The 26,373-nt window shown below is 38.8% G+C and overlaps 1 protein-coding gene across 1 annotated transcript in view; it reads left to right on the forward strand.

Moving 5' to 3' along the window:
- The window catches only part of clybl (citrate lyase beta like), a 108,004-nt gene that overhangs the window by 41,620 nt on the left and 40,011 nt on the right, over positions 1 to 26,373 (forward strand). Inside the window, exon 2 of the mRNA XM_038302443.1 lies at positions 18,140 to 18,353. Coding sequence (XP_038158371.1) covers positions 18,140 to 18,353 — 214 coding nt within the window. The remainder of the gene's footprint in view (positions 1 to 18,139; positions 18,354 to 26,373) is intronic.

The following is a 26,373-nucleotide window of genomic DNA, read 5'->3' on the forward strand; positions in this document are numbered from 1 at the left end:
TCCAAATGATTTGTTTTCTGGCATGCATTTTATTTGTAAAACTGATCTTGTCAAACAATTCAGATTCGAAGTGAATTTTAAAACCCATGAAATGCTGCAAGTGTTTGCTGAGCTCCCTTTCTTTCATGGAGGTGTTATGCAGAAAGATGGAACAGGAATTCTCTCCATGTGGCACACGACACCCACCGAACTCAGGCAGTCTGACAATCTCACAGTGTTTCTGCAGCTTCCGCTGTGAATTACCGCTTTTTCTGCAGGAAATACGTTGCTCATTTCATGACGAGGCGCTCTGATATGGACAAACTGCTATGCAAGATTTAAACTGATGTAAAACAAAAAACTAAATCCTTGACATTAAGTTATGTTGTGTATATAATACAAACCAGCATGTATAGTAACCGTCAAACTGCAGCAATCTTCAGAAATTCCATAAAGAGTAGGAATAATCTAGAAATTGCAGTTAAGGTTTAATACAGAATGGCAAAGCCAAACCTAATAAGACTGGGGCCCATAGACTGACTGGAGGGGCTTTCAGCTTACAGTCCCCTTTAAATGGACTTTGCAGAGTGACCGCAAGCTTCTATGGGGGGCGCTGGCCTATATAATACTTCCATGGTTTTGGCAGTCAGATTTTTAAGAAACTTCCTGGTGTGTCAGGATCAGTCTGCTCTAAGCCAGTCTTAATTAAAGGCTTGGGGCTGGGCAAAAGTTGAGGGCAAAAGGCATCCCTGTTGGTTGAAAGAATGAAGCATCTGTCATTATAACACTATAGGGAGCATCAGCTTTATTACCTCGAATTCCTCCCTAAACTGCCTGCCTATTCAGTACTGACACACAGGAATGGTGATTTATTCACATCTTTCTATTAACCTTTTAATGACTATTTTCTTTTTTAAAGCATTTAATAAAAAGAGGGTAAGCATTTATTTGAAACCATACGTTTAGTTTTACACTCAAGGGATTAAAATAACTTGATTTGAGTAAAAAAATGAAATCATAAAGCAGATAATTGCAACAGGAGTTTTTTTTTACTTTCTAATGCCTTTTTTGGTTTATCTAGAACTCACAATGAGAGTCCTAAATGTATGTGTGTGCTTTTTAAAGCAGATAGAATAGTGTTCTATCTTAGCATACAGTAACAGAACTTTCAAACCTGAATCAATTTCTTTTTTAACATGTAGTTACCTTGTTCAACCACTTGGGGGCAGAGGTAACTTACAGGGAAGCCTGAGGTAGATTTGGGCTTGAGTGCCACTGTTTTGGTTTGCTTTATTAATTAAATGGAATATGATCCAACCACCCTGACTTAATGCTTGTCTGACTCATACGCCACAAGATAGAGAACTGAACAAATGTCAAATGACTTTGTTTTTGTACTATTTTTGCAGTTATAATGTATGGCGTAACCTTTCCACATCAACACCTCAGTATAACGACAACTCAAGATGTTTTGGGGCTTCTAAGTGGATATTTATCAGTCTCACACAATGTTTTTTTTTTTTTTTTTTTTTTGGGGAGTGTTAGAGTTGGGCCTGAGTGAGTAAAACGTCCCGAGCAGAAGGCCAGAGAGAGTGCATTTCAAATTATAGGCCATATGTTGAAATTATGCCATCTTAGTATTTCTGTCAGAGTTTTGCCATTATTCATCAAAGAGTAAAACCCTGGCCTAAATAGTTGTGTACATCATGTCGTTGTTTTAATAATTTGGACATGGCAGTAGATAAATTTTTCTTTTCAAAAAAGCGGGTAGATTTTATACACTTTAACCAATTGACAAACCCATTGTCATCTGCAGAAGCTACCAGTGAAGAGGGAATGGTAAGAGTTTGTCAGGCTAGTTTCATTGATCGATGGCTTACTGATTTTGATTTTGGACCTTTTCCATATTTTGAACATCTATACCACATGATGGAAAATAATATTCAGCTAATTCGTTAATAGAAATCAGACAGGACATAAAACTAAAATAAAAATATCCCAGTTTATGCATAAAGGTGAAAATCCTCTAACTACTTGATTTTTATTAAAACAAATTTATATAAATATATCAAAATATAATGAAGTGTTTATTGAGGAAAAAAATAACATTTAATGTTCTAGGATGCATGCTTCTTACTGTAACTCTATCCGCTGTGCCAATTTGAGGGAGCCCTATCTGAGCCATGCAAAGGTGCTCTCACCTGCAGAACTAATACCCTTAATGTATTCATATCAAGGACGTTATGTAACAGCGTAACTGAGACGGAAAGTGCAGCCACCTTGCCAGTCTTAATGCATTCAGGCGCCACAGTGTCAGATGGCCCTGGTGATCCAGGGGGCTCAAGATGGCATTGCTGTTCAGCGGTCCGGATATGTGTGTCCGTGGGCAGGCGTGAATATGCGTCTGCGTTGCAGTGTTTGTTAAGATTAGCCTAGGATATGTGCGCCCATATGGTTTGATGGCGACACATTTGAGTCCGTCTGGCCTGGCGCCAAAGTGTGCAATGATTATATTGTGTTTGTTCATATGTGTTACAGTTTTAACACTGAAGCCTTGCCAACCTCATGTGTGTTTTTTGTTCTGGAGTTTGTGTCCAAGCAGGCTCTATTAGGCCATATGACCAGTGTGCGCGATCATGTGACATTCACATTAACACTCTGTATCTTGTTGGGGGGATGGATTTGTTGAGCCGTGAGAGATTGTCAGGGGGAGATGGTCCAGTGCATGCTGGTTTCTTTGCTTTGCCATTGTTCGAGAGGGTGCTCAAAAGTAAACACCAATCAATCCTCTCCGGCTCCCTGTCTCCCTCTTGACACAGAATCGGTGGCATGAGCTGTGAAGCAGGCTTTCCACCTCTCATCTGGCTCCTTTCTTCAGTGCACTGTAATCCTGACACTGAAACCCAGCCCTAAGAGAACAAGTGTCAGCATTTAAATGGAGTCTGCATTCCCCCTCCAGGTTAGAGAGTGCAAATGCTGATTGAGCTGGCAATTAGCTAACACTGATCACAGTGATTGTACTTGTGTTGCTGTCTCACAGCCTTGATAAAGAGATATGCTACCAAGCTCAACACGACTGGGACCGCGCACATGACAGATAAGCACACACTGGGCGATTTACCTTTGTGAATCTATAGCGTAAGCTCGCTTACCAGATGTTCAGCAAGCCCTCTGCGCTGTATATTTGACTTGCTAATATCAGCAAAATTTTTATTTTTTTTTTTAAAGCTTAAACTTTATTGATTACACTTGATATGTAAAAAAAAACACCAAAAAAACACTGTCATGCGTAGGAAGCAGGTCTTTTGAAAACAAGAATGGAGTTTTAAATAAAGGAAATGAATGATTGTTGCTCTAAATTAACAGCAGACTGTGAAATGCACATTGGCTAATGCACCCCCAGGTTGACCAGAAAAATAAGCCAACATGTTTGTTTAGGAGATGCAACCTGAAGTATTGACCATCTTAAAACCCCTGCTGTCAGGTTGTAAAATAAGCTGAGGATTTGCATAAAATAAATGAAAATTTCTCTCGTGTCTAACCCTGATGTGGCTAAAGGTTTTTTGTCACTTATGCATGCTCTATCTAGCTCATTCTCAATGTTCACATTACGTTCGCTTTTGCAGGGCTGTAAGTAGTCATCTTTGTCTAAAAGGCCTTATTTTGCTCACAATAACTCATTATATTAATAAAATATATTTACCTAGCACCACTTCAGAGCAATTTTCATTCCAGGGAATCTTACAAGAAAAAAAAAGCATATCATATTCAATTGTATAGAATCTAGATGATGTTAAATTTAATTATGAATGCAGTCTATTCAATACACAAGAAGGCACTAAACAGGGAGTACTTTCTATGGTAGTAACTTCCTAATGCTTGGCTCTATCCATTAAACATTTTCAGCCAGAAAAAATGGAAAGAAAAGAAAGCTGTTGCAGTAATTAAATAAAATGCCTGAATAGAAAGAGGCTAGTTGATCTATATGATAGGATATTTTTCAACACCAAGTATAAGGATACTAGTGTCTTGATATCCTTATTCTGACTGTGGCAGCTAATGAACAGCAAATTTCCACGAGAAAGATCCGGTCCTGCCAACATTTCCTCTGCCCCTCCACTACCGGCACAAACCCCCTCACCCCTTAGCCCAGGGCTGCGATCCTGCGTAGCCGACGTAATGAAGCCATATAACCCTGTTATTTGCTGCTTTACGGCTTGTTTTATGAAGGTGAGTTGACAAGCAGCTCCCTGAATGGTTCCTGCCACTTTAACACACAGCATTACCAAGAGAAAAGAAGCAGGGAGGAGGGAGGGCAGGGCTGGCTGGGGAATGCGCCGCGGCCTTTATGTTGTCGCTACCAGGGCTTTGATGGGTAGAGGTCTGGCTGCAGGCTATCACTGGTAAATTTTATGTCTTCCACCTTTTGTCGCCGCAACATTATTGACGTTTGACCTATGTTACTGTTCCCACCTCCTCTTGACTAATCAATTCCCACATCGATCCATTAATCAGCCTTGGTGAAGGCCAGTGAAAGGGCCCATGGGTATGTGTGAAGAATTGTGGGATAGGCCTCAGGCTGCTTAGATGGAGATCCTTCACTTGTTGAGTGACCTGTTAAGGTTGTGATTTAACAAGTGATCGTTGCATTTATTTAAAAGCTTTAAATAGCCTTACCTTACATGGAGCTGCATTTTTTTTCTCTCATGTACATTTTAAATCTATTGACTTAAGTGAATATGAAAATGTTTAATTTGTTTCCAAATTCAATGCCTAACAATTAAAAATATGTGAAAGTAAATATATTTAGATAGGAACATACAGCTTAAGATTACAATTGCTAATACATACAAATATTAGGTTACTTGTTTGGGAATTAAGGATGAATAATTAGAGTTAGACAAGCTTTCTTGTCATTTTGTATGCACAGAGTGCATACAAAAAGGAAATTTTGTTGAATACAGCTTACAACAGTGTAATTATATTACAGTTGGAGTCAATTAAACATTACCATTCTTAAGTACAGCAGTAATCAGAATGTAAACAGTGTAGGAGAAAAAGTCCCTTTAAAAATAACGGTGCAAAAGGGCATCAATATGAAAAGATTCAGTGCAGCACAAAATAAATATGGCGCAAAATGTTGTAGAACATTGAGTTGTGTCCTATTTAAAAGGATTGTAAAAGTTCAGTTGACTCTTCTATTGAGTGATTTCTATTACACATTTAAGAAGTTTTGTTGTACCTTTATAAGAATTGATTAACCGTATATTCCAGGCAAAAATAAGCATCACTAAAAGGTATAAACAACAAATCAACACAAGCAGCCCTATCTATTTGAATCCCAACTAAATGATTAGTTGGGAATAGAAAAACAATAACTGTAGTATTACTCTAAAAACTACTTACTAAATTTTCTAGCTAGAAAATTCGCTTTGAAAATATTTATTTTATTCATTAAGGCCAATGATACTTAACTTTGTTCAAAAGAGTAAAGTAAAAGGAAAACAAAAATATGGAATCTTCTCAGATTCATTTGTTCAGCTCAGTTCAGTAGAACTACTCCAGTAGATCAGGAGAAAAGACCATCCCTGGTCAGAGAATGAGCTGTTAAACCACTTGCTGCACTAGCTGAACATGGTTGAACTTGGCTGACGGGAAAGTCTAGGATGAAATGACTGTTAAAATTGGCCAGGGGTCTCCTTTAAGCAGTCAGTTAGTTCTGGTCATTGGACAACTGGTTGCTTTGAGTCTTAATGTAATTAGGATAAACTCCAGCAGATAATGTACAAATAGCAGTTGCATTTTTCTCATTACATACCACGTATTCCCTTTGGTATGAATGGAAGAAAGCATAACAAGTCCCTATTGGAAATGAAAAAAAAGGCAACAAACATTGCAAAGAAAACATTTATCATAAGAAGATCATATTCATATTCATCTTGTGCCGAGTTTGGAAAATCCTTCTTTATGTTTATTTTTTTTTTAGGTTCCCTCTGAAGTTCTAACCCAGCATTTGCCTCAGGGGGGGGAACATCATAAAATTACTGATTAAAAAGTCAGGGATGAATTGGGAGTGACTTAAGGCCATCTTCACTCTGACTATGTTCCATATCTTCTTGTCATCCCTCACAAAACGTCTCATGCCTCATTTTTATACTCGATGAAAGTAGTTTTGGCCCATGCCTTCGCCTCCTATTTAGAAATGTACCAGATCAGCTTTTCTTTTCCCGTGTCTAACTTTTTCTATGGTGTATCTGGTTTTTAGAAATTAATGCATTCTGTAAAATTCACTTGTAGACAAAAACACTTTATCTGTTTAATATTGGGTTGGGGAGGGGGTGTACTTCATCCATGGTGCCATGGAACCGTTGAGAATTGCCGCATAGACTAGAACGGCTTCTAGTTGCTACGGAATGGGATGAGCAGATGTAAGTCTTTGTGAATTATGAGGGGTAAGACCCATATTGTTATATAGCCATTTAAAAAAATGTATGGTACAAGCACGTTTCTATCGCTCAGATGTATCTCAAGGTTTCAAAATTATCAACAATTTTTCGCTGTAGCAAGGATCTCTCCTTATAGCTAGACAGTGTCTGGATCCACAGTTCCAAAATACGATCATTATTTAAGAAAGTTTTAATGACCAGCTTTCAGATTAAGCTGTAGATATTCTTGTCATTGTTTTTAGCATAACTTTTTGGGTCATAGGCTTTCTCTATTTTTAGTCCTTGGGACACTAATGCAGTTTGACAAAGGTGACCGGAGACCTCCATTTGCTTGTGTTACAACCCGCCTGTGATTGGCTACTTTTCAGGAAAACCCACATCTTGAGTTGCTACCTGTTGCCATGGTAACCAGTGTAAACTGTCTTCCTGTTTCCAGCTAACAATTTATGTAGCTGAAACTATTGGGCTATTGGACCAGAACTTTTTTTTACCCTATTTAACGTACATCCTATAGCCAGTCAGAATCCATTATTCATCCAGACTATACTATATCTAATAAAGACTTGAATTACCACCTTCCAAATCTTGAAGAGAAGCGTTTAGCCTGAAGGTGCTTTACTAGTAGGAAGAGGAGTACAGCCTCAAGAGGTGGGATTTGCTGAAAAGTAGCCAATCACATGTGGGTTGCTTTGTCCTGTGGTTTATGCCTTCAAAGTGACAAAAGTTGACTTGAGTGCACAGAAATGGGTCCAGACGCAAGGACTAGGTAGGCTGCGTGTGCAGAGAAAGAACAAGTACTCGTGTGTGTTTGTGTGTGATATATTAGGGCCCCATGGTACCCTATTTGCGGAACATGTTAAAGTTGGGGGTGAGGATGAGTTGATGAACGTCTGTATTAGGGCTGCAACTAACGATTATTTTAAAAATCGATAAATCGGCCGATTATTATTCCAATTAATCGATGAATCGGACAAAAAATATTTTTATATTAACCTCTTTATTACAAAATAAACATTTTAGACAGAACAAACAAGCACACAAGTACAGGTTTCTCATTAACTGTACTGGTGCAATACGAAAAATAAATGTTTGTGTTAAAACTATGCAAACTTACATGAGAAATGTAGCTGTACATCCACAAAATATAGGATACTTTGTTTCATAAAGCGCAAAAAAAGACAGGCATTTTTGTTTTTAAAAGCCCCTAAGGGGTTCAAACAATAGGTCCCCCCATTTCAACAAATTAGTTTTTTTTAGACTAGAAGAGTTCTTGCCTTTTAAGACAGGAAAGTATAGCAGTTAAAGTTGCTACTTGAGAAAATACTTAATTATAGAGATAAAAATAGCCCTGTGATTCAAATTATAAATTGTATTTGGAATAAAAATGAGAGAACTAGGGGTGGTAAAAAACACATCCTCCAAAGACAGATATTTACATGGAAATGTGGCATATAATTAATTGACATATTACTGACTACTGCTGGATTTTATTCTGCTTTACTTCCATAAATTGCAGGATCTTCTTTACTTTATCTTTGCCAGAAGATTTAAACTTTAAAAGCCTTCCCCTTAATAATTTGCAAGTTAATTTTTTTATAAAGGAAATATAAACGCTGCTTAAGCTAATTCAAATTAAATTAAAAGTAAAATAAGTAGCCAACCTTATCACTGTCTGTAACCTACTAACACAGTAAGGAAAGCATCAGATGAGCTACCTGAGAAACTAATGTAACGTTTCCCCACTTTAGAACGAAACAAACATGGTCGCTCACCCTGCTGATCAGCTCTCTTCACTGCCATCGAAGGCTCCAACGTGTTTTCTTTTCAGGTGCTGCATCATAACAGTGGTGCTTCCGTGCCATGTTAATTTGTTTTTACAAAAGTTGCATGTTACGACTTTTTTCACTTTACAAAGCGCAGGCTATTTTAATTATTGTGATCAATTTGTGCCGTCAATCCCAGCGCATTCGCGCTTCATTTGCAGTCTGGACGCTGAGGGTAAACATCCTGCGGCTCTGACTGCAGCGCTGAGAGGGACTCCTGCGGGAGCGGGAGAACGGGGTTGGGATGGGGGAGGCACCCCACGGCAGCAGCTGCCGCTGGAAGAGCGTTACATGCGTAAGAGTCTCCAAAATCCGCCAGTGACACCGTAAAAAGTCACCAGATTTGTTGCTAGTCGCTTTTTTGAAAAATAGTCGCTGGAGGGGTCTGAAAAGTCGCTGAGTTGGCAACACTGCACCTGCGGCGCTGCCATATTTATTTTTTTCTTCCCTGTTTCAGTCAAGTGCCAGTCATGACGATGGCGGCGGATGACGCATTAATCGCGCGACACAACTAATCGATGATGAAATACGTTGCCAACGCTTTTAAAAGTCGATTTTTATCGATTTTATCAATTCGTTGTTGCAGCCCTAGTCTGTATTAAGTAAAGCTGCTCATAGGTGTATTTATTGCATGTGTGGACTTTTGGCAGAATGCTGATGCCATAAATCTCGGAATTGCAAGGTTAACAGGCCATGTTTGCAGACAGCACAAATTTTTTCCATATATAACAAGTGGGGTACACTTGGATATACGAAATTGATAAAACATTTCAATAAACAGTGTACTAACTCATTGTAGTGCACAAAAGATCAATAGGAACACCAATGTTGTTTTAGGTTGTGAGAGCATCAGCTACACCTTTAGCATTACTGGGAGATTTCCAGTACATACACTTTCATGACGAGTTGATCTTGCCACTCCAGGGGTCCATGGAGGGACCCTCTGCACAACCAGTATATCAAGAATAAATTTTTAATTGAGTAATTTTTAGTCCTGGTCCTCAAGGCCTATAGTTTTACCTTACGTTTTAGATCTGTCTCAACTTCAGCTCACCTAATTCTATTGATTGCATTACCTCCTTAGCATATAACCACATGCTACAGAAGCCTGCTAATCACCCATTCATTTAGGTCAAGTGTATGGAATGAATGAAACGGCTAAAACAGGAAAGACAGCAGGGCTTGATGACCAGAACTTTGAACCACTGAGCTAAACTCCTCTGAGGAAAGTCTGAAGGGTTCAATGGAAAAGATTGAATAGTACTTCCTGTTGGTGGAAGGTCAAATGTCTATCGACTGATTGGATATATTATTGGACCAAAAGACTAGCATTCTTTTCCTAGGGGAGAAGTCATCACAGTAAAATTTCTAGGAAGGATGTAATCAGTAAAGCATTTTCTATGACTTGTCAGCTTTTGGTTTTAATATCAGCAAGGTCAATAAAACAAGGCGGCTCTTTGAGTGAGGGCAAACATTTTTGTTCGTCTGACTGTTTCCATGGAGTTTGGGCAACAGCATAATTGTGTCTAGGCCACAAACAGAAATGGCTCAGACACACAGACATCCAGCAAATCAAAACGGAAGCTGCGGGAGGGGAACCCGCTGTCCTTTGATTAGTTTGGTTTGAGTTTTGGTTTGGTGTGTGTAGACTAAAGGCATCACCCCAGTCCGTCTCTGCTCTTGCCAAGTTGTTTGCCAAAATGGCAAAAGATTTTGGAAACAAAAGTTAGACTGAGAAAAGCTGCTTTTTTTTCTACCCACCCGCTCCTTATTTTGACCGAGGTCCAGCCCACAATCACTCAGCTCTTGTGGGTTTAGTGATTTGAGAAGACGCTTCTTGTGTAGATTTTTCAATTCTTCGACATGTCATTTGGCCGGGAGTGCTATTGTCCCCTTCCCCTTTTCTCCCTGCTCCTTCTGCCGAGACAAGTCGTGTCATCCCCTCGTGATCAGCACTTTTGTTGCCTTTGTTTTTGGCCCTACCTCAGAAGTCCATCTTGTCTTTTATGTCCCTGCCTTTCATGCATAAGGGAACAGTTGTGGCCTGTTGTGGGACTTCTCCACTGCATTTCCACCAGTGGGGTTTCCTTTCATTCATTTCAAACAACCACAATGGGCTCTGAGGGCCTAAATGACCAATGCAGAGTGCACAATTCTTCAGAGTCTGCTCATTTTGTTTTCCAGAGTCAATAAAAATGCTAAGTTGAAAGCTAACCCCCTTATGCCCTCTTGAAATAGGGGGGCTGGTTTGACCTTTTGAAGGCCCCTCTTTATTAACTTTTAATGACAAATTAATTTTGTTTTTGGTTCTTAACTTCAAAACACAACTGAATTTGCATGCAGACCTGAAAACCACCGTTTTTTTTCCCCTTTTGCATTGTGATTCTACTTTCCCTGTGATTTAGATCAGGATTTAGTTAATATTTGAAGTAAGCGGGTTCTGCCAATATGAGCCATTTTTCTTCTATTTGAAAAAGTGATGAAAATAGTTGCTTCAAAAAATGTCTAGCATAATAGTATTGTATGCCAGTCTGGGAAAACGGATGGGATTTTCAGAGGGATTACAGGTAGAAAGGCATTAGTCGGAGAAGATAACTACCCTCTCTTCAACCTCCTTGTATAGATTAAGGCCTAAAACCTGAGGTAATGAGTAAAAAGGGGAGAGAGGACTTGAATGGGAGGATAAGGAAAACATTTAGTTGATTGTGAGCACCATTGTTGTTGTATTTGGGAGCTAAGAACAAAGTATGACTATTTATATCTAAGAGTAGCCACTGACATGGTTCGAAGAGAATGAAATAATCTGGTGGAAAGAATTCCACTATGTTACAAATTTGGGAGATTTCAGATTAAGATTATCAAGGTACCCTGAATGTAAAAAAAAAAAAAAACACTTGAAAGTTGTTGTTTTTTTAAACCTAGGTATTTTAAAGCCCACTTAGCGGCAGTTGAGCCTTTGGGATTTTCCAAACCAGTCTGCAGGGATCATCAATTCCACATGCAAATACAAATGTATTACTTATATACTGAAATGAAAAACATGCTTTTCTTTGAAAGCAATTGTTCCTTTGATTTAGTACTTGCTATGAGATAATGAAAAAGTTGCAGTTCATTATTAAAAGCGTAATATAAACTAATGCTATTGTCTCTCCTGCTTCAGCTTTTGTATATGTGAGCAAAGCTGCTGTAAACACCACAGCCCCCAGCTGTTCTAATCTGGAGGGAAATGGGAATTGTTCATCCTGAGCTTCCAACTTGCTGGAGGGCAAGCAAAGGAAGCAGGGGGCAAAGAAGTAGAAAAGAAGTGTTTGATTCAGTCCTCTGACCTGTCTTGGATGTCTCTGGTTAATTTTTCAACATTTCCGTACCGTAACACTTGTGTTTTCAGTTCTGAAGCTGTGTAGTCAAAGGGTGGGGAGGGTGTTGAGGGAGAGACATACACATTACAGCATCATGCTGGGAGGTGGAGCAGATGCTGGGGAATGCTTCGGCTTTCTTTTTCTCTCTAAAAAGCCAAGTGTCAGACAGGCAGGTAGACGTGTAGCTCGGTAAATATTGATGACTTCTTGACCATTTTATTTCCTCCCTGCTGACAGCTTTCGGTGAAAAAGGGTAGCTTGTTGGTACTTCAGAAACATTGATTTCCTCTCTGTTCTTTATTCATCTTTTATTCTTTCCCCAAATTTAATCTGGATTCTTAAGCACCACTGACCATCAAACGGGTTACATGCATTAAGAACAGCCTTATTATTGTGGTTGGAAACACAAATCTTTTAATGTTTTACCATTTTAGACACAGCTTCTGCCTGCGCCGTCATGCTGGAGATAATTTTGGAAATCTGCATATCGAGAGGGAGGCTGTCATCAGAGTCTGTTCTCGAGTGGGTCTTGTTATCTGCAGTAATGCATGTAGTAGGATGAATATTAGCACCTGAATTAAGCGATTATGCTGCCATGTGGACTCCAGGAGTTACAAGAAATAGAGTTCTTCATGTCATGATAATGAAGCAATTACTACAAGCGGTGTATAAAACAAAATCTAATAGAAATCTTTGGAATCACTGGCTGGGATCTTTATACTGTTTAAAATTAGATGCTGTATTTATGAAGGTTATGAAGCTTAGCATACATCAACACCATTCCAGGTACATTTAAAATTATGTATTTTAAATGCAAAGTTGACGTTGAACCCTCTTGATCCTTAACTATCCCAGTAGTGTTCTAGACTTCTGGGTAAATGGGATGAAACAGTTAGCAGTCATCCTGGCGCTGTGCAATAGTTACAAATAACCTAAGCCCAAGTTTAGTTGCTTTTCCCTTTGTTTAGTTCTTCCTTTGTTTGATTGTTCTTCCTTCCGTCCTTCCTTCCTTCCTTCCTTCCTTTTGCTGTTCTACCTTGCATTTGTTCTGTCATTCCTTCTTTCGTTTTCTTCTTTCATTTCTGTTTTTCTTTTTTTACAAAAAAGCTCGACCACTGTAGGAATATCTGCCTCATATTTATCATAAACCTTTGAATTCACTCAAAATGTGATATAAGCAGTGTATTACAGACTGAGCACTACATACATATGGCGGAATAAGGTATCAGCACAGGAAAGATTTAGTGTTCCTTTAATAAAAAGTGTGAGTACCATGCATTTAACACCTAATGATTGTTTATTGTAATTGCAAATACTTTAGTGCAACAAAATATGGCATCTTTGTCAGTGTAGAAGCCTTTTTTTACTTTGATGCAGCAACAAGCGGAGGAGGGGAATGTTCTTGTACTTCGTGAGGAGGCTCTAGTTAAGGTCCTTTCATTTGCCCCATTTACACTATACTTTTAAAAACCGTGCCGAGAACCGAGATAACTTTTGAGTGTAAATCAGACGCAAACTGAACCTGACCAGAGACAACTGAACCACGCTAAACTAGTACTAGTTCAACAGTAGGGCTTGGCGCGGTTCAGTTTAGTTAATTCACCTAAGGCTTCGTTCTTCGCCTGACTCTCTGCAGACAACAAAATATGACTGTTATATCAAAATGTCCTGAATGTTACGGGCACCACCATGTTGATTTCCTTCAATCCTAGAGAGCAGTAGTACCACAGATCGTCACTAGGAGGCGAGGAACTGGTCCAAGCTCTTTCCGAACTCTCCACGGATTGGTTTCAGAGGGCTAGCGTAAATGGGGGTTTCTTTCATCCCAATAAAACCTTTTTGAAGTTTAGGAAAGTTATGTTATATTTCAGTAACCGGATCTAATTGTTTTGGTTGAGAAAACCAGGACCTTTTATTTACACTAACAATTACATTTTTGTTCATGTTATTTACCATTGTACTTATTCAACCAGCTACAATGCTGGGTGAATAACAGCAATCATTCCTACAGATATTTGCGAGTTAGACATGCAATCAAAACATGCAAAAACAAACTTTCAAAACATTCTTACTTTTTTTCCAAGCTACTATTGACATATGAGGTTTAAGATCCAAGTTTTATCAAAGGTAAAATGATTAAAATAATAAACTGGTACAAAACTGGATACATGTGTTTCATTGTTGATGTTTTGCACATAGGCTGTAAAGAGATGCTGAAACAGGAGTGTTGGATCCTTCCTGCTGTATTTAAGATCAATATGTTGGTTGTTACTAGGGAACCGCTTGTCCTGCGTTGCATTCTTACCACCAATCTCCTTCATTTTCCGGGGCTCTGTGTCTGCTGCGGTCTCTCTGTTAATAAGAACCAGTCCCTTCCAGAAATATATAACCCCACTAACTACACAACTACCTCTGATCTTAGAGTGGTAAACATGTTCACTGTGGCAGGGGCTGACCACATTACAGCTGTAACACAGCCACACAGCCCCATGTTATGATGACCTTTGATGTAAAAACAATAAAAGAAAAAAGGAGGCAAATAATAAGATAAGGTACCTCTGGACTGAGAGTCCTGGGGTCTTCCTGGCTCTACTCACCAACTGGGGAGAACAACTACATACCTTCTTGGGCTTTTTTATCAGTTTTTATTCACACTTCTGATAGGATCATTGAAGTGATAAAATAGTCAACCAGCAGTTGGTACGCAAGTCAAAATTGTGTTGGGTTATTTCCCCTCACATATGGTTTATAAGTAACTTTTATTCTGGTAGCATTTTAAGCCACATTCATGACAGAAACAACAAATTATATGATGCATGTTTAAATTTTTAATCATAAAAAAATCAACCCATGCACTTTTTTAAAGGAAGATGTCAAAACATGTCTAACCTTAACCTGATAATTACAGGGGGCTATTCTTTAGGGGGATATTGCCTTTTCTTACTCCATTTACATGATAAAAATGACAAAGTGATAACACATTTTGCACCATTGTCAAATCAAAGAAAAAGAAGCATTTAACAAATTAAAGACAACATATTTATGAAGGATGGCAAATGGAGGGAGCAGTAATGAATAATGCTGACATGATCTTAAAGAATGTCCTAATACTCTAATGAATCAATGAAGGGATGCACTCATTGATTGATACCCTCAAAGAGAAAAAACTATATTTATATTGGGCCAAAAATTTCTCCTGGACGATTTATTGTTCTATTTCCGGTGAAATAGAAAATCACTCTAAATTGGGATCATGCATTAAACACTGTATGGTGTAGATTTCTTGGAAGCACCATGGTAACTGTGGGGCCTTCTAAATGCAGGCAGCTCTGCAAGGTAGACTTTATTTAAGACGCTCATTGAGAATATAAGAAATGGAGTGGGACTTGAGGGCATATCTCGTTAAAAACATTTACTTTATTTATTTTCAAATCAAAATCAGTCTTTCAAAGTGCCCTTCACTCAGTCAGCAATTTTTCAAAATAAATCTTTTATTATAGCTTTCAGCTATAATAGACTCTTGTTTTGAAGTCAGAAGGAAGTAGTTCATTGTTATGTCCTAGGTTGCTCATGGTTTCAGCCAAAAACACTGGGTTATAAAAGCACTCAAGATTTCTGACACATTTTCAATCAATATTGTGTCAGCTTGTTTGGGTTTCCAATAGGGAATAATTGTAACAGTGCAATACTTGTTTTCAAGTGAAAACTTTACCTGCTATTTCCAAGTATTTCAGGGCCCTGTGAGTGTACTCCCTGGCTCTCGGGAAACTCTTTTGATATTCTTTTGACTACTCTTCCAGAAATCTTTAGAGGGACTGGTTTATATTTAAAAAAAAAGTGTTGAATACATATTTTACTTGTTTGTGTGAATTTTTAGTTTAATTTTTTATGTGTAATAGTTGCATGTTTTTTTTTTTGCCAAAGTCTAATTGTCTCATCTTTGTTACTTTCCCCAAGCCTTTAGTGGGTAGGCTCTATGCCTAGAAGCACTAAAGTGCTTGAAGCCATCCGAATTGGTTTTAACTACCTGCTCCAACTGCAACATCTCTGTGTAGATTAGGCTTTATTGGGGCTGGAGGGCATATGGAAGCGTAGTTGACAGGATTAAGAGGCTATTGAAGTCACTTAAGCTCCTTTAGAGAGCAAAAGACAAGAAAAGAGAATAACTCGGCCCCCGTATTTAACAGATATCCCTTCTTGTGCTAGCTTTCTTCTACCCAGCACCGATAAAGAAGCTCACTATCCACCAATAAGAGCCCTGTTAGATCTTCTCACATCCAGAGAGAGTCACAGACCAAAGATTCTGTTTCCCGCTGTAATTGGGTATATCTGATGCTTAAAATGCCGTTGTTGATCTGGTGCGTTGTTACAGATCTGGTCTGAATGGGAGCAAAAAAAGCAGATGTATGGTTTTCTTTCTTATATTATGGAAACAAATATTGATGCTAGTTTTGGCTATTTGTATGAAACACTGAGATCATTTACAATGGATGAAAAAATACTAACATTATTAGGTTAGCATTGTATCCATGTGTAGAAATAGGGGAAACATGATGTGACTTTGCATAATTGTATATAGATTTCTTGCTTGCTACATAGAATTAGAGACATTTTTTCTGATAATTCTTAGGAAGATGGTTGGAACCTTTTAAAAGCTAATTTAAAACCTAAAAATAGAAATATTTAAATCCCAGATGTAGTGTGGGGTCCTTGTAATTAGAGTTGTTCCGATTCGGATACCAGTATCGGAAATTATCCTGAAAATGCTGGCATCGGTATCAGCAAGAATTGTATTCCAGGCATAGATCCGATAGGAATTAAAATAGAAGTCTTTTTACTGTTTAGTTCAGTTAATTCTGGCACAGATCTTCTGCGCCGCTCTTAAAACAGTTGCACTGAGCTGCTGTTTCAGACAGATGAAGAGTTGATCCCCTGACACCTGTCGGAGAAGGAGCTTGCTGCTACTACTCTGTTTTTTTTCATACTGTTCTATATGAAAATTAATGGCTTGAATCTGCTGTATTCATTAATGGTTCCATTCAAAGTTTTAACCTCAGCCAGTCCTAACGACAATGATAATCACATATATATGATTATATATATGTTTCTTGTAATATACTGGTATCAGTACTCTGTTTCGTCCAATGCTCACAGCACAAGCATCAGGTTTGTACCGGTAGAGAAAAAAATGTTTCAGGAGCATCTCTACTTGTAATACAGGAATTGGAACCTCTGACCGAGTCTCAAGTCTTTCACAAGTTACATCTTCTCTCCCATAAACTCTAACAAGCTTTTCTGTTACTGCTTAGAGACATCAGACTCACAGCCTAATAATCCCACAGCAGTGTTTTAGTGTGGGGTATGTGTGCTCGTGATTATGGTTAGTGTTAATTTTCTGTCCATAAATGTCTTCTGGAAAACTGCATGCAAAACTTCCCATGAATGTCTTTGTAACAATAGATTTCCTCTTGCCACATGTCAGTCAGACCAAATTTGAAAGATTGAAAGTTATACTGTCAACAGATTTCCCAACTTGACAACAACACCTCCAAAGTTGCCATGACCCTCTACTTCTCTGAATAATGATAACCTTTTTCCCTCTCAGTTTATGTGAATAGTCTTGTCTTGCTAGATATGCCATTTCTGTTTTCTGATCATGAATTAAAGAGAGCTCTTTGAGATTTCCGGAGCCCTAGATCTTGTTTTACAACTTAAACCTGCAATAAACTTTGTCTTAGCTTCCTCCGTGACCTGTCTACGGTGTTCCTGGCTATTTATTATATACCTTGTTGACTATGGGTGTGGGAAACAATCGATTTGGCAAAATATAATGATTTTCGTCTGCCCGATACAATATCAATCTCCTAGTTTCTAATACCGATTTAACTGTTCAACGCAGCACTGTTGCTATAAATGAGGCAGTCACAGTAGAAGACGTGGACAGACTCAAACCCCCCAAAGATATGGATACCAAAATAACTGAATGATCAATACCTTCTGATAAACATACACAGAACTCACTTCTTTACTATCTATACATTCATTCTGATAGTTAGGTAAAACTTTGCAATACATGGTGATATTGCAATATTGTGATGTTGTCGTATTGTGCTACATATATCGCAACACATATGCCGGTACTCGGCCCATTGTTGAGTAATCTCTAAAGAAACCCTTAAATACTCTTATCTTTATATTGTAATTTAGCTACATACAGGTGGACTGAATTTAAAAAGACACAACGTTTCTTTGCAACTTGTCTCAATTTTATTTAAGGGTGTCAGAGTAAGTGGATTTAATACAAAGGCTAGCCACAATTACCATATCTTTGTTTTATTATTTTAATTTTAATTATTAATTTAATTTCAATACACAACTATACACTTCATTGTTTTGGGGCTTTTACATTTTATCCCAATAACACAAACAATACTCTGACATTAACATTTTCTTGTGTCTGAAACATACACAAAGGTATGCACAGGTCCACATGCCAGTGTGCACTAACATTTGTATGTATCTGTGTTGACAGGAAAGACGGCCGGCTCCTGCCTGCAGTCTGGCAGTTGTATACTCAAGCATGCTGTCATCACCATCAGTCTCCAGGCTCCTCGCTGCGCTACATCCCCCGTAGGGCAGTTCTCTACTGCCCTGGCAATGATGAACGAAAATTGAAGAAACTGGCCTTGCTGGATGTCGACTGCGCCGTGCTGGACTGTGAGGATGGCGTGGCCCTCACCAAAAAGGTACACATATGCACCTATTGTGCCTCGTATAAATCGAAATAAGCCTTCTATAAACCGGATATCAGGGAAGGCACAAACACACACTTTGTTTTGTGGTGGATTTTAATTCTACCTCCCCCTGCCAGACAGGTGCTTGGTCTTAATCACTGAAAAGAAAACTACCTAAGTGAGATGTTTTAAAACGAGCACATTCACCCCATTGTGATGGTAGAAAAGCCCTTGGTGCCCCCCATCAGCCTTTTAAAGCAAGGTGACCATGTCCCACTGTTCACCCAGTGGGAAAGCGCCAGATGCAGCAGGTTAAAAGCATTTTCATCCTGCCCACTCAACCTCCTCATTGGCCAGCTGAACTGCCCATGAAATCGTGGTTGGAGCGCAGGATAAAGAGGAAGCCCAGGAAAAAAGTTAAACAACAAAGGTTTTTAAGTCATGATAATAAAGATGATTGATATGGCTGGAGGCTGTTCCTGTAGTAGACAAAGACAATAAGCTGATGGCCTGTGTGACTGACAGGCCAGAAACTCTGACCCTGCGCTGGTGTTGGTGGATCTCAGGGCTTCAGTCTTTATAACGTGTCGAAGGGGGAATGTGAAGAAGAATGCAGCATAGGAGGCCCCATCCAGGCAACTGTTCAGCTCCAAACTACCGATTTTTCACACCATCCAGCACATTCAATTTCTGTATGTCTGACTGATTCTGATGAAAATTATTGTACAGGTGCTGGTCATAAAATTAGAATATCATGAAAAAGTAGATTGATTTCAGTAATTCCATTTAAAAAGTGAAACTTGTATATTATATTCATACATTACATACAAACTCATATATTTCAGATGTTTATTTTGTTTAATTTTGATGATTACAAATGACAACAAATGAAAATCTCAAATTCATCATATCAGAAAATTAGAATATTACTGAAGACCAATAAAAACAAAGGATTTATAGAAATGTTGGCCAACTGAAAAGTATGAACATAAAAAGTATGAGCATGTACAGCACTCAGTATTTAGTTGGGCCTCCTTTGGCCTGTATTACTGCAGCAATGCGGCGTGGCATGGAGTCGATCAGTCTGTGGCACTGCTCAGGTGTTATGATAGCCCAGGTTGCTCTAATAGTGGCTTTTAGCTCTTCTGAATTGTTGGGTCTGGTGTATTGCATCTTCTTCTTCACAATACCCCATAGATTTTCTATGGGGTTAAGGTCAGGAGAGTTTGCTGGCCAATTAAGAACAGGGATACCATGGTCCTTCAACCAGGTACTGGTAGCTTTGGCACTGTGTGCAGGTGCCAAATCCTGTTGGAAAATGAAATCTGCATCTCCAAAAAGTTGGTCAGCTGCAGGAAGCATGAAGTGCTCTAAAACTTCCTGGTATGTGGCTGCGTTGACCCTGGACCTCAGAAAACACAATGGACCAACACCAGCAGATGACATGGCACCCCAAACCATCACTGACTGTGGAAACTTTACACTGGACTTCAAGCAACGTGGATGAAGTGCCTCTCTTCTTTTCCTCCAGACTCTGGGACCTTGATTTCCAAAGGAAATGCAAAATTTACTTTCATCAGAGAACATGACTTTGGACCACTCACCAGCAGTCCAGTCCTGTTTCTCTTTAGACGCTTCTGACGCTGTCTGTGGTTCAAGAGTGGCTTGACACAAGGAATGCGACAGCAGAAACCCATGTCTTTCATACGTCTGTGTGTGGTGGTTCTTGAAGCACTCACTCCAGCTGCAGTCCACTCTTTGTGAATCTCCCCCACATTTTTGAATGGGTTTTGTTTCACAATCCTCTCCAGGGTGCGGTTATCTCTCTTGCTTGTACACTTTTTTCGACCACATCTTTTCCTTCCCTTCGCCTCTCTATTAATGTGCTTGGACACTGAGCTCTGTGAACAGCCAGCCTCTTTAGCGATGACCTTTTGTGTCTTGCCCTCCTTGTGCAAGGTGTCGATGGTCGTCTTTTGGACAACTGTCAAGTCAGCAGTCTTCCCCATGATTGTGTAGCCTATAGAACTAGACTGAAAGACCATTTAAAGGCTTTTGCAGGTGGTTTGAGTTAATTAGCTGATTAGAGTGTGGCACCAGGGGCCATCAATTTTGAACCTTTTCACAATATTCTAATTTTCTGATATGATGAATTTGAGATTTTCATTTGTTGTCATTTGTAATCATCAAAATTAAACAAAATAAACATCTGAAATATATGAGTTTGTATGTAATGTATGAATATAATATACAAGTTTCACTTTTTAAATGGAATTACTGAAATCAATCTACTTTTTCATGATATTCTAATTTTATGACCAGCACCTGTATATTTTAAATAAGATTTAGTTCATTCATTTTCCTTGGTTTTCTAAAGAGCCTCATTTTATCTCAGGAATTAGCTGGTGTGTTTCACTTGCCACCCTGGTGTGTGCTGCTACAATTGAAGACAGACTACATTAGCTACAGGGCAGAACAATTCCTTCAAAATGAAATATAATGTACCTCAGCATGCTTACCTCTTGGTCTTCCTCTCGTAACCCTCTGAGTAATGCACATCTAAATACCAACAAAACAATAACTTCAGGAAAATTGCATTCTACATCAGTGGTTGTTCTGCCTAATAATCCCATTACTTCAATCTTTTCATTTCTAAGCATCATAACTGTGCAGGTTTGCCATTATAGTCCTCTTCAACACGATGGCTTTCAGCCCAGTGTGGAATGCTTCTAAGCTATCGCACGTTTCCTTTGTTGTGCTGCAATTTGCTCAGTGAATACATCTGAATTTTTTAGCTACTTCATTTCAGTACATAGTTTTTATTTTGAAGAATTAGATTTCAGTAGTGTAACTTTTCCTTCTATTACTGCCTTGTTTTTAGGTCATTTGTGTTAGAAAATATAATTTCAACTTAGTGACTTTTGCTGAAAAATTTTGGGGCAACAGACTGTGACCATTTTTCGGAATATTTTATTTTACGACCTAAAAACCATTACTAATAATGATCTCATGCAAAGATGCTAAGATGCAGTTGGAAGGCATGTGGGCCCTGATTGGGAGATGATCATGAGAGGCTGATCGCTCCTCATTAACCTGTATACTACACAACGCAGGACGCACAATGAGGCTGAAACTCGACTGGATCGAAAAAAGTATTACACAACTTAAGAATCGGCCCGAAAAGGCCATAAAAGTGTACAGTGTTTGCCCACCTTCAGCACCAGTAGGGTTTCAAGTTTGAAAGATTGTTTATTTATTTATTTATTTTTTAAATCTGTGTTTTGCATATCTTGTGGGAGGGGGGTTCAGCTAAGTTGAGAATCGATTGTTTACTCGGGTGCCACAGTAAACATAAGCTTGGCCACCTTGTGGCTCATGGCCATCACCAGGCACCACTGGGAGATTTTCAGAGTTAAAAAGATGGCTTCTTACAGTGGTGCAACCTTTGATTTTTTTCATATTTGTAATTCTTCCATTAAGAAATTAGGCTGCATGTTTTTGAACAGGCTTGGAATTATGTTTTAGAATGTAACTAAAGTTATTAAAAAACTCAATCAAGTGCACAGAAAAACGTCAAAATAATCAATTAAAATCAACAGACACCAGATACACATAATAATCATAGGGAAATAGTCAATATAAGATAAGATATTTTGTTTATAACAGCTTTTCACCTGGATTGGTTTGCAGACTATTAATCAAAGGCAGCTTTAACAGGTGGATCTTAAAGGAATAGTTCACCCAAAACATGATTAGCCTTCATTTTCTACTCACCCCCATGCTGAACAACACTCTGGAGTACTTTTTTGATATCTCAAATGCATCTGGAGATCTGGGAGGCTTCTTGCTGTCTGCTGACATTCAAATAATGGAGGTGAATGGTGCCCGAGGCAGAAAGGTCCATAAAAGTCCACAAAAAACGTGTCAATATTCCTCCATACTGCTCGTCCAATGTATTCCAAGTGTCCTGAGTGGGTAGCATCCAGAATTTACTCGAAACAAAGTCATTTAGAATGTTTTTAGAGCATAAACAGTAGTGTATAGGATTCCCTAAAAGCGCGCGCCTGCGGGTTCACGACTCTACCGAAACCGCGTCAGACCAAACCAGATGAAAGTGCGCATTCAGCGTCTGCTCTGCCGATAATGCAAGCGTAGAAGAAGAAGTTCCGCTTTTCACCTGTTTATTTTCTGCCGTGAAAAACAGTTGAAAAGCGGAACTTCTTCTTCTACGCTTGCATTATCGGCAGAGCAGATGCTGAATGCGCACTTTCATCTGGTTTGGTCTGCCGCGGTTTCCGTAGAGTCGTGAACTCGCAGGCGCGCGCTTTTAGGAAGTCCTATACACTACTGCACTGCAAAAAATAGAAATCTCAATAAGTTATTTTTTCTTAAAATAAGTGCGTTTTTCCTTGAATTGAGGAGATAGGTAAGACACTTTGCCAATGGAACAAGACAATTTCCTTTTAAAATAAGAAAAAACTATTTTATCGTCTTATTTCAAGTAAATATTATCTAACTATCTTATTTTAAGAGTAAAAATACTCATTCCATTGGCAGATCATCTTATTTTTCTGCTCAAATTAAGGGTAAATATACTTAATTTAAGAATTATTTTACTTATTTCTGGATTGTTTTTACAGTGTGTTTAGGCTCTAAAAACATTCTAAATGATTTTGTTTCGAGTAAATTCTGGACGCTACCCACTCAGGACACTTGGATTACATTGGACGAGCAGTATGGAGGAATATTGACACGTTTTTTGTGGACTTTTATGGACCTTTCTGACTCGAGCACCATAGACCTCCATTATTTGAATGTCAGCAGACAGCAGAAGCCTCCCAGATCTCCAGATGCATTTGAGATATCAAAAAAGTACTCCAGAGTGTTGTTCAACATGGGGGTGAATAGAAAATGAAGGCTAATCATGTTTTGGGTGTACTATTCCTTTAAGCCTTGATTTAAAGGGATTTGGACTTTTGGTAGTTTTCTGGGAGTTTGTTCCAAATGAATGGTGCATGATGGATGGACGGATGGATGGATGGATGGATGGATGGATGGATGGATGGATGGATGGATGGATGGATGGATGGATGGATGGATGGATGGATGGATGGATGGATGGATGGATGGATGGATGGATGGATGGATGGACGGAAGAATGGAGAGCTGATGACAAAATCTTCAAACAAAGTTATTGTAAAAAAAAAATAGCAACACTTTCCTCATATCAAATGTTTTTTTTATTTCTATATGTATCTTTTTCTGTCTGCTGACATAAAATTAGCTGGTTGCTTTGTTTGCAATAACACATTTTCTTAATTCAATGGGTCTCACAGTCTTTAAATATATTCTAGATGTGATAGACAAGGCATTGTTTATATAACACATTTCAGTAGCAAGACGGTTGAAAGTTTTGTACATGAAAAAAAGAGTGCTGTCCAATTGCTGTGGCATTGAGGCAACATAAATAGAGAATAAAAGTGGAATATTAGAATAAGTATAATAAAAAAAGATAAAATGATTGATAAAAATAAAGAAAAGATAAAATGACTTAAAAAATTGAATAAAAGTTAGACTGGATATATAACTATCACTGGTTAGACAGCACTAGAGAAAAACCAAAGCGTTTTTAATCTCTTTAAAACAAAGCATGTTGCTGTGTGTGTATTTGTACAAACAACTGTTGGGGTTCCTACTGCCCCTAAACAATAACTCAAAGTCTTATTATGCTTGTCTAAGGACAGAAAAGCACAGCCTGGGCTTTTTAAATGTTATCTAAAGCAGTGTATAGCCGAAGGCCACAATGGGCTGGATGAAGTGTAAACTTAGTCACTATCTTTACAAGAATTGGCCTTCAGCAGGACCTCCTGTATTTCTTTACTTCTTCCCTATTGTACACTTTTTTTTATTCCACAAACTTCACCTCAAAAGGAGATAAGTATGTTTGTACATTACCTAAACTCTCTCCCCCTCCTTGAAAGTTGAAAACTTTGAATTTATGCCTTAATTGCCACTTTACTGTGTCTCTGTGTTTGTTGAAGTGGTGAGTCTTTAAGAGGGTAGAGAGGTAAGACAGGGAGTAAAGGGTAGCAGCCACCCAGAGTTTGCCAATTGTCATCATGGAACTGATGGGAGGAGGAGGAGGAGGAGGAACGGAGGAAGGGAAGATAGGGCTGACTGCTCTAACACTTTTACACATATCATCATATCTGTATGATCAGTGGGGTTCATGAATAAGGAGGAGCAGGTTAAAACCCTGGGGCGGAACTGACGGCTACACCTGTCCTTTCTTCTCTGCTCTCCCTTGCCGTCTTGTTCTCTATATTGCTTGTCTCCCTCTCTTCAGTGTCCTTAGGGTTACAATTGTTTATCTCTCCCTCCCCCGTGTTCCCTCTCTGTCTCGTTTTGCCCTTTGGTCCAGTATTCCTCCTGGTGTTTCTCTTTCCCCTTCCCTTTCCCCACATGGGTCCCTCCATCCCTGATGACTCCCCCCTGCCTCCCTGCCGCAGAGAGTCTCTCCTAATCCCTGGAAGTTTGGAACTAATGAACTAACTGCTGAGCCGCTGCCACGGAGCTTGGTCCCAAACTATACTGTACTTCACACTCGATTTCCTCTCCAGATGGCATAGTGGCGCGGCCGACACAACGGGGAGCACCTCTCACACACCAGCATGCGCCTGTAAGCGAGCACAAAACGGGCACAATGCAAGCATGCACAGACGTCTGAATGTGCTAATGTCTGCGCATGTAGACATACACACCAGTGTCTGCACACAAAAGCAGAATCAGAGAGAATAAAATAGAGTAGAGAACTGCCGGTAGTTCAGTTTAGGTACATTCAGACAAACAGCACCCTGGACCCAACATCCCCCTGGGTTTTCACTCCAGGTCCTCTAAATTTCCTCTGAGACCCAAAGTCACTGGGTGGATGCAGCAAATTAACTCCATTGAAGTGTGAAACGTAGCTGCTTAGTGAAGTGTCAGTGCTCCAGCAGTGGACACTCAGCTTTAAAGCTCTTTAACCAGGAAGTGTGCTTCAGTTGAACTATTGTAGATTTTTCATGTAGTAAAGACTAACTAAAGACCACCAAGATATTAGATAATAAGTAAAGGCTGCAGAATTTTGTAAAATGACGAAAATTTAAAACACAGGATGCAAATATAGTCAAATTCAGGCCAGCTGATCACTGATATTTGAGGAGGATACAATATATTTCATTATCTCAGTAAATCACAGTAAGCAAATTTCAGAACTGATAAGAAATGTGCTTATTTTGAATTCAAAATATATTTCCATGTACATTTGATGCTATTCTTTCTGGGGGGGGGGGGGTTCCCCTGTATAGCTGTATTATTTTGATGTTTGCTCCAACTCTAACAGTGACTTAACCATTCTCATCCTACAGTCAGCTTTAGTGGCTTGTTAAAAAAAAAGTCATTTATAATTAATAGCTCTTTAAACAGATATAAATTTCTTATCATGATTTTTTTTTTCTTTTTAGCAATACACTTTCCTGATTATCAATCCCTTGATAAAGTTGTGCAAACATGTTTATTGTCTCCATTACTTATTACCAACTCTTAACATTTCCTGTAATATAAATGTATGTTCAAGATTTTTGTTGTTCAGAAATGGTCATGAATAGGTTTACAGGGAAGAAACAGTTCATTTGAAAGAGAAAAGAAATGCGTATTCATATTTCTGCTTAAAATAAACTTTTCTAACTGGAATAAACATGCTAAATATTAATTTACTATAAAAAAACTTTTGTCTTTTTTTGGAATAAATAATAAATAATTTATATCGTGGTTTCAAAAATAACAATGGGTGGCAGTCCTTTAGTTTGCACCCTAAGACTGTTTTTCCACAAACAAATATTTTCAAACAACTGGCTTTCTCTTTGCTGTAACCAATGAAGAGTTTGGTATCCTTCAATCAAGCCAGCTGGCTGACAGAGGCAGCAACAGGTGGAGAGGAAGCATGCCTTTACTCTTTCTGCTATGTCTTTAAAATGGCTGCAAAGAATTGGTA

This window comes from Cyprinodon tularosa, unplaced genomic scaffold (assembly GCF_016077235.1).
Source record: "Cyprinodon tularosa strain WSP-4 unplaced genomic scaffold, ASM1607723v1 ctg49, whole genome shotgun sequence".
Lineage (NCBI taxonomy): Eukaryota > Metazoa > Chordata > Actinopteri > Cyprinodontiformes > Cyprinodontidae > Cyprinodon > Cyprinodon tularosa.